The sequence below is a fragment of the Megascapheus bottae genome, chromosome 15, assembly GCF_031878675.1.
Source record: "Megascapheus bottae isolate mThoBot1 chromosome 15, mThoBot2.hap1, whole genome shotgun sequence".
Taxonomy (NCBI): Eukaryota; Metazoa; Chordata; class Mammalia; order Rodentia; family Geomyidae; genus Megascapheus; species Megascapheus bottae.
The window spans coordinates 36,444,244-36,456,726 of record NC_143523.1 but is presented as its reverse complement, the minus strand read 5'-3'; the positions used below and the strand labels follow the sequence as shown (position 1 = coordinate 36,456,726).

Sequence of the window (12,483 nt, the reverse complement as noted above, 5' to 3'; positions counted from 1 at the left end):
TGGGAGGGTCCCCACTGAACTCTCCAGGTGCTCCATCCCCGGGGGGGGGGCCTTCGCCCCCCGTCCCCGCCCCGCCCCGCCGGGTCCCCGCAGCCTCGCGGGCTGCTGGGCTTTGTGGTTCGCCGGTGCGGCTGAGTCCCGGCTGCTGGAGGAGGGGGGGTGGAGGGGGGGAATGTGGGGGGGGGGAGGGTGTCGTTACGAGCATGTGCAGACAGCAGCCCAAGGTAGAGCGAGCGTGCCAGGCCGGCCCCGGGACTCGCCTTGCCATGCCATGTCGGAGTGTGTGCTGTAACTGGCGGCTTGCAGGCAGGGAGGCGGCTCCCGCGGCCGCCCGTGGCCCATGTTTTCTTGTTTCTGTTTCAGCCTTCAGGATCATTCCTTCGGCGGCACCCCGGGAACTGAGTAAGTCATGTCTTACCCATTTACATTCCTACTTGGCATGCTTTTTATTTCCGGCCTCTTCTCTACCCCCTCCACTCTCCTTCTCCCCCACACCTCCATCCACCCTCCCCTCCTCCTCCCCAACCCTCCCTTATCATGAAGGTAAAACACCTTCCCCCAACCCCCACCCGGTGTGCAAGGCAGCGCTCATTGTCTCGGTTGTCTTTGGCCAACCGTAGTGTTGCACGCCCTGTCATACATTTGGTGCAAATAGCAGACCGACGGGAAGTAACTTGAGTTTAATTCCAGCGTGTTGATAAACAGGCTCAACTTATCCTTGCTCGCTCTCTCCCTGTCTACAGATTTTAAGTCACCCAGGAGTAAACTTTTCTCACCTGGCCTCTGTCATTTTGATATTCTGACCTCCAAGAACTGTTTCTAGGAGGAATGAGTCATCTGGTTTCTGGGGTTCAAGCTGTTGATTAGGGTGACAACCATGGCAATATGGTATTAAGAAGTGTGATGGTTTAGCTTCAGGCCCAGAAGGTGTAGTCATTTTTTTTATTAGAGATTCATAGTTTTATCTAGATATTTATTGTTTAGATTGTTAGCTTCTCCTGGCTACGTTTTCCTAAAGATGTACTGTACATTGGATAGCATATTTTGCTGTTATTATGTATAATTTGTACATACAAGTATAACCTATGCATGCCAACTAATAGTTTTTTTCTAGGCAAATGTATGATGTTTACTTCTGGGATCTTTTGATAGAAGTCACTTGGAAAAGCTTTTCAGGAAAAAAGGTGTGAGTAAAGTTTACCCCTCAATTACATTTAAAAGCATGCTTCAGAAACACCAGCTAACTTAGGAGCAGTTTGCTAAAGTTCCCTAAAATAATGCAAATGAATATAGAAAGAAATACTATATGAGTTTCAGGCCTTACCACTCCATAATTCTCTGTGACAGAGGGACAAGATTCTATATTTCTTCCTAGGCTCTGTTTCTTTTGTTTTTGTGTTTGGACTGCTACTGTCTTAGTGCTAAGCTTTAAGTCCATTGAAGCAGTTACTTAAAAAACAAAAATAAAAATAACAGATTTGGCTTTAGAAGGTGCAATATAATCTACCAGTTAGGACTCACATGCTGCTAATGAGATTGCTTAGTAACCCATGCTGCAACTTTGCTTTGTTGAAAGCCTGAAAGAAGAGAAATATATGTCAAAATCTATAGCCTAAACAGAGGCCTAGACTTCCTGATTTAGGTGCCCAGGTATGTGTAAGTAGCTTCTCTTCTGTGTTTCTGAGCACCTGTGTTTTCTAGATGGAATTCTTAGGAGTCCTCTGTAGTTAAATCCCCAGAGACAGCCATGAGTTTAGCAGCTACAAAATAAAGATATTTAGTTCTAGATTTCATCTGGATCATATATATATATATTATATATTTACATACATATATACATATATGCATGTATATACATATATGTTCATCTATGTCTATATATATGTCTCACTCTCTATATATACATATATATATATATATATATTACATGCATATGTAAAGGTTTTTGGTTTAATGTTGGGGGGAAAATGTGCCTTGCCTTTGGAAACTCCCCAGGGAATTCTGGTTGCATAAGATCATGTTGTTACTTTCAGAGAAGTGACAGTGGTTTATTTTAAAAAAAGCCTCTGAGTGATAATTGGTATGCCATCTGGCTAATATAGGAATCTAAGAAGCATGTTGGAAACATACCAAGAGCCTCATAGGTGTAAGACAGCACAGGCTAGAGTCAATTAAAAGAAGTCATTGTTGAACGTAACATTTTCCCCTTCCCTCAGTCACATAAACAATGTTCCTTGGTTCTCTGGGGAGTGATTCCTTAGCCAACAGGTCTGGGGAGTGCTGTTGACACAGAGACATGGCAAGTGTTCAGTAAATGTTTGCAGGTCAATGCTTAGGCCTGCATTGAGGATGCACTTTCCCATCCTAGAAATAAGAAAAACTCCTCTCACTATCCCATTTCTATTTTCTTTCGCTTATACCCACTGAAATTCCATGTAGAGATCATTTCTCTTGGATTAAGGCCTTCGGTAGTAACCCATATTAAAAAGGAAATTTAAGAGTTAGTTTCCCTCCCCAGGGACTAGTGACCCGCACTTGTGATCCAAACTTTCCCAGTCTGAGATGTGAGGACTGAGGTTCAAAACCAGTACAAGGAGACAAATAGTTGAGACTCTTGTCTCCAAGGAAGTAAAAAAAGAAAGCCAGAAATAAAGGCATGGCTCAAGTGAGCAAAAAGGCCAGTTATTGAGTTCAAGTACTAGCACAAGGAGAGAGAGAAAGAGAGAGAGAGAGAGAGAGAGAGAGAGAGAGAGAGAGAGAGAGAGAGAGAGAGAGAGAGAGAGGGAGAGAGAGGCAGACAGACAGACAGACAGGGAGAGAGAGACAGACAGAAACAGGGATAGACAGAGGCATATAAGAGAAACAGAGAAAAATAGAAACAGAGAGACAGATAGAGGGAGAGTGAGAGCGAGAGAGAGAGAGAGAGAGAGAGTGAGAGCGAGCGAGCGAGAGAGAGAGAGAGAGAGAGAGAGAAAACGCACACTCACTGTATTCCTAGGAAGCATGTTCAAGTTGTAATAATACTTTAATATAAATTATTTTATCAGTTACTACAATCCATCAGGGTTCCACTTATCCAATTGGTTGGTCTTACAAGAGTTAAATGGAAGTAGAATTTAGGAACTCAAGAACAGATTTTAATCTCTGCTTTGTTGTCCTCAGGCCCAGAGATGTGATACACACATAGACCAGTTCAATTTCTTTTCCTACTCAAATTATTTCAACGTTATCTTTTTTCTGCCTCAGTAGCTTAAAAAAAATCTCTTGTTTTTTCATGGTCATTTCCTATGTTATCCTAGCTAATTTGTTATTTAAAATGACACACAATGCTGACTTTGCAAACCATTGGAGAGACTGGCTCGGGGTAAAACATCAAGGCTCTGAAAATGAAAATACTGTGGGCGTGACTCAAGTGGAGAGTGCTAGTAGAGGTGTCTGCTCATTTTAATCAGGTATTCCAGGTTAGAAGTAGTTCTAGGTCCATGTATTGGGAAACCCCCATATGTAGGTAGAAATCTACCTCTGCAACTTTGCTTTGGGGGAACATAGAACTACAGGAACAGAAATACTTTCCTAGGATCTACATGTTATCTGCTGGTTTCCCTTCTTATTTGGTTAGAAAGAAAACTTCTCATGGACATTTCTTTCCTTATCATTATTTGATGACATGTTGGTCTTTCACTCTCTTGAGCCTCTGGGAATGCACACCAAACTGAGTGGAGCCGAAACAACCTAGGCTCCCCAGCTTCAGGGTTTAGACTCCTGGACAATAACAGCATCTAGGGATGCTAACTCCTATTCTCAGTATTGGCAAGGCTTACTTGCGAAGATAGGAACCAGAAGATGAGTCACATTATGCCATACCAAGTTTTCTTGTTTCATGTTGTCTTGTAAGCCAGTAAGGAGATGGATTTCAGTAACTGAATCTGGGATCCTGGAATTGTGTTTCTCCAGTGACCACTAAAGTTGTGCAGAAGCTATTCAGATTGAATCCACTAATCTGGTCCAGTTTTATGCTTGTTTTATGGCAACTTTGTATGATTTCATTTTTTATCTTTAAGTAATTGTTTAAAGGTGATACTGTTCAACATATCAGTTTTATTATAAGTGTACTACATCTCTATCAATGAGTTTCCATTAATCTTATTTTGAGGAGAAAGATTAATAAAATAATGAGAGGATACTTTCTTGCCACTTTCCCAAATAATTGGCAGGACTGAGCTCCAGAGTTGAATCCTAGGTTTAAACTGAGCCCTAGTTTCTTGGAAGCATAATTTTCTCCCTTGCCTTGTTTTGCCTTGCCTTGCCTTGCCTTGCCTTGCCTTGCCTTGCCTTGCCTTTCCTTTCCTTTCCTTTCCTTTCCTTTCCTTTCCTTTCCTTTCCTTTCCTTTCCTTTCCTTTCCTTTCCTTTCCTTTCCTTCCCTTCCCTTCCCTTCCCTTCCCTTCCCTTCCCATTCATTTTCTTTCCTTTCTGCCTGACGTCCTCCCTCCCTCTCTCTCTTTCTCTTTCCTTCTCTCTTTTTCTTTATCTCCTTCTTTCCTTCATTCCTCCCTTCTTTCATAGTTCTAGGGGTTGGACTCAGAGCCTCACTCTAGTTAAGGCATCTGCTCTATTACTTGAGTCATGTTCTGCTCTTGGATTCTTGTTCTTTGCTATGATAAGATAATGTTATTATTCTTGTTATAAAGCCCAGATGCTTTATTAGATGAATGATGCTGCTGGAATAGAAGACCATACTTGTGAATTTAATTGTTGTTTTTCCTGAGATGGACAGCGTATGTGTTTGGCAATAAAAGATATGAGGCAGTAAAGAAATTTGGATTTAAATAATTTAACTAAATGTTAAAAAGAGGCTTTTTTTAAGTCAAGTGAAATTTTTCTTGCTACAAGGAACAAAATATTTCAACAGACAAAGAGGGTTAGAATCTGAAGGTGGGCTTTGTTTAACTTAGTATATAAGCCATAATTTAAAAAGAGCTTCTTAGAGAAAGAGAAATAGAGCTATCATCAATTCATTTGTGGATTAATTATACATCATTGCCAGTACAGAATATTTTTTTTTAAATTAAGTTACTTAATGTTGTAAAAGAATTGTATTTCCTAGTACTGGGGCTTAAATTCAGGGTGTCACATTCTTCTTGGCTCTACTGCTTGAGCCATGCCTGACCTTGTGCTGGTTAATTTGCAATAGAGTCAAATGGATTTTTCTGCCTAGAATGGCTTTGAGCCTCTATCTTCTGTATCTCAACCTTCTGAATATCTAGCATTACAGACCTGAGCCACTGAAAACCTTGACTAAATTTTGTGTTCTTTATAAGTGGTGCTACTCAAAGTATAAGTATCTAAATTGCTGTAACTATCTAAATTGAGAAAAAAAACAGGAAGAAGAAATAAGTGCTTTAACTTTAGTAAGAAGTTGACATTGCTAGTGCATGTATAAGTATTTGTTCATAGTGAACTGGACAATTTTCAAAAAAGATTGCTAGCCCCTAACCCTAGAAAAGTTTGAAACTACAGTTCCAACATTATACCTGGCATGTACTAAATGCTCAGTAACTCTGATAGTATTTTGGGGACAAATGCTGAGGAAATACACGTTTTTCAATTGAACTATATATTTTTTGCCAATGATGGGGCTTGAACTCAGGGCCTGAGCACTGCCTTTGGGCTTTTTCAAGGCTAGAGCTCTACCTCTTGAACCACAGTACCACTTCTGACTTTTTTCTATGCCTGTGGTATCGAGGAAGAAAACCCAGGTCTTCGTGCATGCTACACAAGCATGCTACCACTAGGCCAAACTCCAGCCCTCAACTATTTTTTTTAAAGTATCAACCCAAAGTAGTACTGTGCTCAACTGCATGAGTATCTCTGGAAAAATAAATAATTATGATACCCATGTTTGTAGTTATTACTTGGCACGAATCACTTAAATCAAAAGTCCTCTAAGTTACCAAGGACCACATAGCAATATGAGGTGGTAGAAACCAGACGAGTAGTGAAGGATGATGAGGAACTGAAAACAAAAGCAGTCCAGACTGGGATGTGGGCAGCATGGGAATAGTTGAGAATGAGAACCAAGTCTAGAGTAAGAAAATCGTTTCAGATTTCCCTCAGCAAGGTAAAGCTTTTTCAATGTGGAAGAACCAAGACTTTGTCAGATCTGTGGAAAGGAACTGAATTGTTTACCAAAGATCAAGAAAGTCCAAGGCCAATGGGATAAACAAGATAGGATCTGGCATTGTTTGGGCCTATATAAAGAGAAAATTAAAAAGTTATATTTGTGAATGTGGAATCCTTTGCAAAGTAGAATCATTTGAGCCAACAACAATCCACTCTTTTTGGTGCCAAATAACCATATGCTAAGAACTATGTGGGTCCTGGGTGAGATCTTGCTAGCTTAGGTGATATCTGTAGCATAGTGATGTGAAAAAGAAGAGTCCTATTTGGCTCTCACCTTTTACGTGTACTGCTATGGCAGCTATGGTACTGTTATCTTGTTAGGAAGCATGGCCGGTTTGGGGAATGGTGAAGAGGGTTGCATTTTTATCATGTACCATGCTAATCTTGAGATAATTCTGGACTATTGCTACTACAGTTGGATCTGACATGCTTTTTCTTTCACCTGTCCCCAGGTGTGACGAAGACACAGTCTCTCTACATGAAGCTCAGACCGATTGCTCCAGTGTCAGGTATGATCCACTATTTCTTGGTTCTGGTTTGAAAGAGTTAGGAACCCTCTATGTCTGGTGTCTCTTCTTTGAATTCTAATGATTTGTTTTCATATCCTGTCACCTCTACTAGACTTGGACCCTAAGTTTTGTATCACACACTTTTGGATTCCATCACCCCACTTATCCCCAGGATAGTGCTTTATAGATAGGAAATTCTCAATAAATTCCTATTTAGTTGAGCAATGTTTCTATCTTACAAGCCATGGAAAGATGATGTGTTATTTGCCAGACATGTTAGTGGGTGTCTGGGGTATAATCTTGGCCATTGAAAGGCTCTTTAGAATTCTGAGTTCTTCCATGTGCATTTTATTATTTAATCTAAGCAACTGAATGAAAACGAATCATTTCCCCCTTACCCTGTAGATGGGCAAATGGAAGCTCAGGAGCATTATAGCTCATGCATTATTCATAGATGAAACAGAAGTTGCACCCAAAGCTTAGTGACTTTACAGTTCAGTACTGGATAATGAACAGTTCTGAGGGCCTCTTTTATATGTCAAATCCAGGCAAGAGAAAGTCAAACTAATCTTGCTCCCTGAAATCCACCAATAAAAGATGGGAGGTAGAAAGGAGACAGAGGATCCATCTAGAAAAAGGAGGGTAAAGTGTGTGTTGTGGGGTGGGGGAGACAGAGGAGGGGGGGAGAAAGAGAGGGAGAGAAAAGTTAAAAATAGCTTGACGCCACCAAGCAGAAGGAGCAGCTGACTGGCAAGCCAACAGAAGAGAGAGCGAATGGTCTGAGCTGAAGGAACAACAGGTAGTCAGGAAAGCAAAGGGTGATAAATAAAGGACTCTAGAGGTGAACAAAGACTAGGTTTTTTTTTTTTTTTTTTTTTTTTTTTTTTTTACTGGTTTTGTATATCTTGCTAAGCAGTCTGGAATTTATCCTGGAGTTATTGAAGAAGCTAAAAAGAACCCTCGGATAGTTTTCTTTGTGAATAACCACTTGGCGAAGGCCCCTGCTTGATAGAGACAATAGCTTTCATTTATTGGGTTGTGGCCTCCAGCCACCTTTGTATGGGAGGCATTTCCCTGGCAAGAGGCAGATATGAATCCACTTTACAGATGAGGATCGTGGAGGCGAAATGATGGCCACATAAGTCATTTGTTGAAGCAGCTTTTGAATTCCTACTGTATTCAATCATGGTGAATACAGCTTTTTCTCCATAAGTTAGGACTTAACTCTAGTAAGTAACAACATAAATTACCGAACTTATACAGTTTTTGGTTTTGGGAAACAGTAATATTAAAATGTATTTCTAAATATGCTTTATGTAATCAGATTATACATTTATATAACAGAAGGAAATTGCTTTTGGCTACCTCAATTCTTTTCTTTGTCTTCCAAGAGATGATCATATTTATAAATTTTGGGCCCCTTTGGAAATATGACATAAAAATACAGTTATGGTAGTATTTATGGAACTGGTATCAAAGGAATCCTTTTAGATTTGTAAAACTACTTTTCCATCTTTGGTTATATATAAAGAAAGGCTCATTTAGTTACACTTCTAAGTATTTGCTTGATTCTTAGCAAGCAAAATACAAAGCAAAATGCAAACACATTTAAGTGGGACAAATAACTTCACACAGGAACATTATCATGTCAGTGTTAAAAAGACAGAAACAGGAGTGGGAACAATGTATTGTAGTTGATTGCAGAGTGAAAAATACAAATGCCATTCTAACTTGGAGAGCATTATACAACACTAGCCTATTAGATAGAATTTAGAATCTGGGCTTCTTGACTCTTCATTTCAGATGGTCTACCCCTGTAAAACTTGGGTGCTTTGCTTTCAATTTTACCCAGGTGACTCACATTCTACCAAGATAATTTGCTTTGAAAATTACAGGGAGATGGTTATAAACTGACATTTCCAACAAAAAGAAACCATCAAGAACAGAGGCAGGAGAAACTGAGAGCTGCTTTACCAGTCTGAATCTGTGTAAAGTGGACTTTGAATTAAGTTTATTCATCTCTGCATGTTAGAGTCAATCTATAAACTTGGCATGACATTATTTAACCTGAAATATCTCACAGCAGTACGATAGAGAACAATAAGGAATAGGTGAAAACACAGTAAAGTGAAAATTATAGAGAAATAAAATGGTATGTATGTAGTTAAAGTATATACACCCATATATGTATATATACACATATCAATACATAACACATCTATATGTATATAGACAAAATGAATCACCATATGTCCACTCATAAAGATGGGAAGGGAAGGTAGAGTGGTTTAAAGGGTAAATTCGCTTTCCCTATGTCCTTGTTCCTGTAAATTGGATGAAACTTGGATGAATCCAAGTGCCCTAGAAATATTACAGCAAGGAACAGCATCAAGCACTCCTTTCCCTACAGTCAATCTAATCTTTGGAACTCACCTAAATGTAGCCTTTCCCCCTTGTAGAGATGAACACAACAAAGAGAATTACCCGCACACAGGACTGGTAGAGGAGCACGTGGGGCCGGCCTTCGTGGCCCAGCAGCATGTAGAGCAGGCTGTGCTGCTGGACGGTGTGCTGCGACCCACCATGGGCAACTTCAAGTCCCGGAAGCCCAAGTCCAGCTTCAGAACCGAGAGCGGAAGGAGCCACGTGGAAAGCCAGGTACGGTTCCTGCAGCTGAGGCCTTGGCCTATGCTAGGACTTCCTAGGCGAGGGGCCATCCTGGCAGCCCCTTGGCTACACTGCCAACACTGCCTGGATGCTCTTGCTAGAAACTGGTCACTCTGGGCACCCTTATGCAGTGCCCTTTCAATCTGCCCTCTTTAAATACTGGACTTTGACTTAAAGGAGCAGCTATTAGATCTGCCTTCCCGTTCATCCAGGATGATGATGATGATGATGATGATGATGATGATGATGATGATGATGATAATGATGATGATGATGATGTTGATGATGATGCACTAATTCTACTTAGCAAAAGCAGAAGACCAGGTTAGCCCCTCCTACTTAACATGCAGTTTAGCAACCTTGGAATAAATACTCAGGCGTGGGTGTGTATTTGTATGTGTGTAGTATTCTTTTTTCATATATTTTTATTGTAATTAATAGAAGGGTTACATTATATTCACCAGATAGAAGGTGCATTACTTCACGAACATCAATACCTTTTCTCATGTCTTGGTCCCCATTACCCTCCCCCCGTGTGTGTAGTATTCTATTTCACAGGTCATTCAGGACCTTTTCAACTAGATTTTGGTAATAAATAAAAACATATATTTTGCATATATTATATGCTGCAGGTTTAAAGTTTGTATTATATACTTATTTATAAATTATAGATTATACATAAGCTTATACATACTCTTATCTCCAGTTAACTACTAAAAATGTCAGAGATGGAGTTATGGCTCAAGCACAAAAGCTCAGGGACACTGCCCAAGCCCCATGTTCAAGCTCCAGGATCCTCTTTCCTTCTTTCTCTCTCTCTCTCTCTCTGTCTCTCTGTCTCTCTCTCTCTCTCTCTTTCAAACACACACATTTTCTTAAATTATTTCTTTATTATTTTTAAGTGGCTACACAGAGACGATACAATTTAACATGTCGACATGTCAGTTTTTGAGCACAGTGCATCTTCATCAATATCACCCCTTTCGTCATAATTGTCTAGAGTGTTTCAAAGAGTGATTAAGAAAATCTAAAAGTCCTTCATATACTTACATGATGTTTTTAAAAGCGATTAAAGGAATATAACCTACTCTTACTATGAACTTAATATTTCCAACACTGAGATTATACTTGTAATGTACCTCACACAGTTTTTGGAATGTGATACCCACATAAATTTTACCTTTGAGTTCTTTGTTAACGGTTAAAGTGTTTATTTAGTGAGTTAAATACATACATCTGTAAATGCCCTCTGCATTCTTGATCCTGTGTTATGGTTATCCTAAAATGTGTGCAGTGCTCTTTGTGTTTGAAATATCACTGGGTGATGATAAACTTGAGACAACAGTAATGAGTTCACTCCAGAGCTGCCTGATTAGGAGAACTTTGCTGTGTAGCCCAGATTCCCAAAGGGTTGCCTCAACTCTGATTAATCCTAAGGAGGATCAGAGCTTGCATTTCCTACCCAGAATCATCTTTGCCATTGCGGGCTTTGAAGTGACCAACCCTCTGCCCTCAGAATGCCCTCTTTCTTGTCATCCTATAGTTTGGTCTCACAGATATTAGACAGTTATCACTTGTAATAAGGTAGCCATGGAACATGTCATTCCCAGCCTGTGACTCATTATAGGAAGATTTGAGAGACATACTTGCATAGTCTTTGGTCATAATACAGCACTGGAATCCAGGACTGAAGGTAATATTCCCAGTAGAGTTAAAGTGGACCCTAGGATCTGATCCAGTGAGCCTCGTTTGTAGGTAAACACGTCAGTTTTACAATGGGTTTTCCTATTAATGTATTTTGGTTAAAACAAAGATATAGTATGGAGTGCATACAAGCAACTCTATTTCTATGAAAATGGAAGGACCCTTGTTCTGAACTCCGGGAGTCAGTGAAACTCAGATATCATTTTCAAAATGTTTCATTTCAGGGTGCCCAAGTAATGTGTACTAAACTGTCACTGTTAGAGATACTTGGAATAGAGAAAGTTGCCTGTATTTTCAGCAAAGTGGACCTTAAGAAAGTACACTAACCCCCAAACTGCCATGAAACTTATAGGTCCATTCAGTCTTCCACATTTAACCCTGTTCCTTCTGATTCAAGATTTGTGAGCGTATCATAAAGCCATCTTCTTCATCAAATTTCTACAAATCCTGACTCAGCCCTCTGGTATCACTGGATGTCTGTGTTTCCCTTTGATGAAGCAATTATTTACAGGCTCTGGTCCTTTACCACACGGCTCTGAGATTCTTTGTCACAGACACAAATACTGGCCTCAAGATAAGTAACATCTCAAGTAAGCACAAAAAGAAAAGAAATGTATAGATGGCCGAAACTTAAATCTGTGATTGATTTATTGCCAGTAATTGTAGAACGTGAACGATCTAAACTTCAATTCATAATAAGAATAATGTGAATCAAGATAGTAAAATCATTTTTGGTGACATACAAAAAACAAGACAGTGAAATCATTTCACCCAAGTTATCAGAATGTCTTGAAGGATAATGACTAAGCTCATTTTCAAATAAGTCAGGGAATATTGATTCTGATTTTTCTAAAGATGGATGAATATAGTTTTATTGGGAACAGAACCTTAAAATGTAACATAATAATCCTACCAGACAATTCGAAGAACATCAAATAAAAAGATGCATTAAGTCTGCAGCACACCCTAGCCATCTGGATTTTTATTAAGCTCTATAAGCAATCTGTCTCCCTTTTAACCAGAATATAATTGGGAAACTCCATTATGCAATCAATATTTTGCCTGGAAGGTTATAGTTGAGAATGAAGCTCATTGAACCAGCTAGGACAAGCCTCTAAATTCCACTGGGGATTTTATCTCTGATGGTCATTTCCGACTAAAAAACAAGTGGCCAAGATGATGCTAGATTCAAAGGCTTTAGATGAGTCGACATTTTAAACAATAACTATATTTATCAATGACAGCATTGTAGTATTGTCTGATAGCTAGTAAAGCCCCACCAGGATTTGGACAAATGTTAGAGAATTTGATAGAACTATTTCAAAAGTTAAAAAAAATAATAAAAAGAAATTATCCTTAATTAGTTGCAGAAAGGGTTTTTGACTCAACATGTCACTTAGTGAATACAATTCATCTTGACCA

At 39.5% G+C, this 12,483-nt stretch overlaps 1 protein-coding gene across 4 annotated transcripts in view; it reads left to right on the top strand.

The window, feature by feature from the left end:
- Positions 1-229: 229 nt before the first annotated feature.
- Positions 230-12,483, top strand: part of Fam13c (family with sequence similarity 13 member C) — a 94,262-nt gene continuing 82,008 nt past the window's right edge. For all 4 annotated transcript variants that reach the window (XM_090346372.1, XM_090346371.1, XM_090346370.1 and 1 more), the window contains exons 1-3: positions 230-402; positions 6,634-6,690; positions 9,150-9,348. In XM_090346372.1, the coding sequence (XP_090202498.1) occupies positions 341-402; positions 6,634-6,690; positions 9,150-9,348 (318 nt within the window). In that variant the 5' untranslated portion in view covers positions 230-340. The remainder of the gene's footprint in view (positions 403-6,633; positions 6,691-9,149; positions 9,349-12,483) is intronic.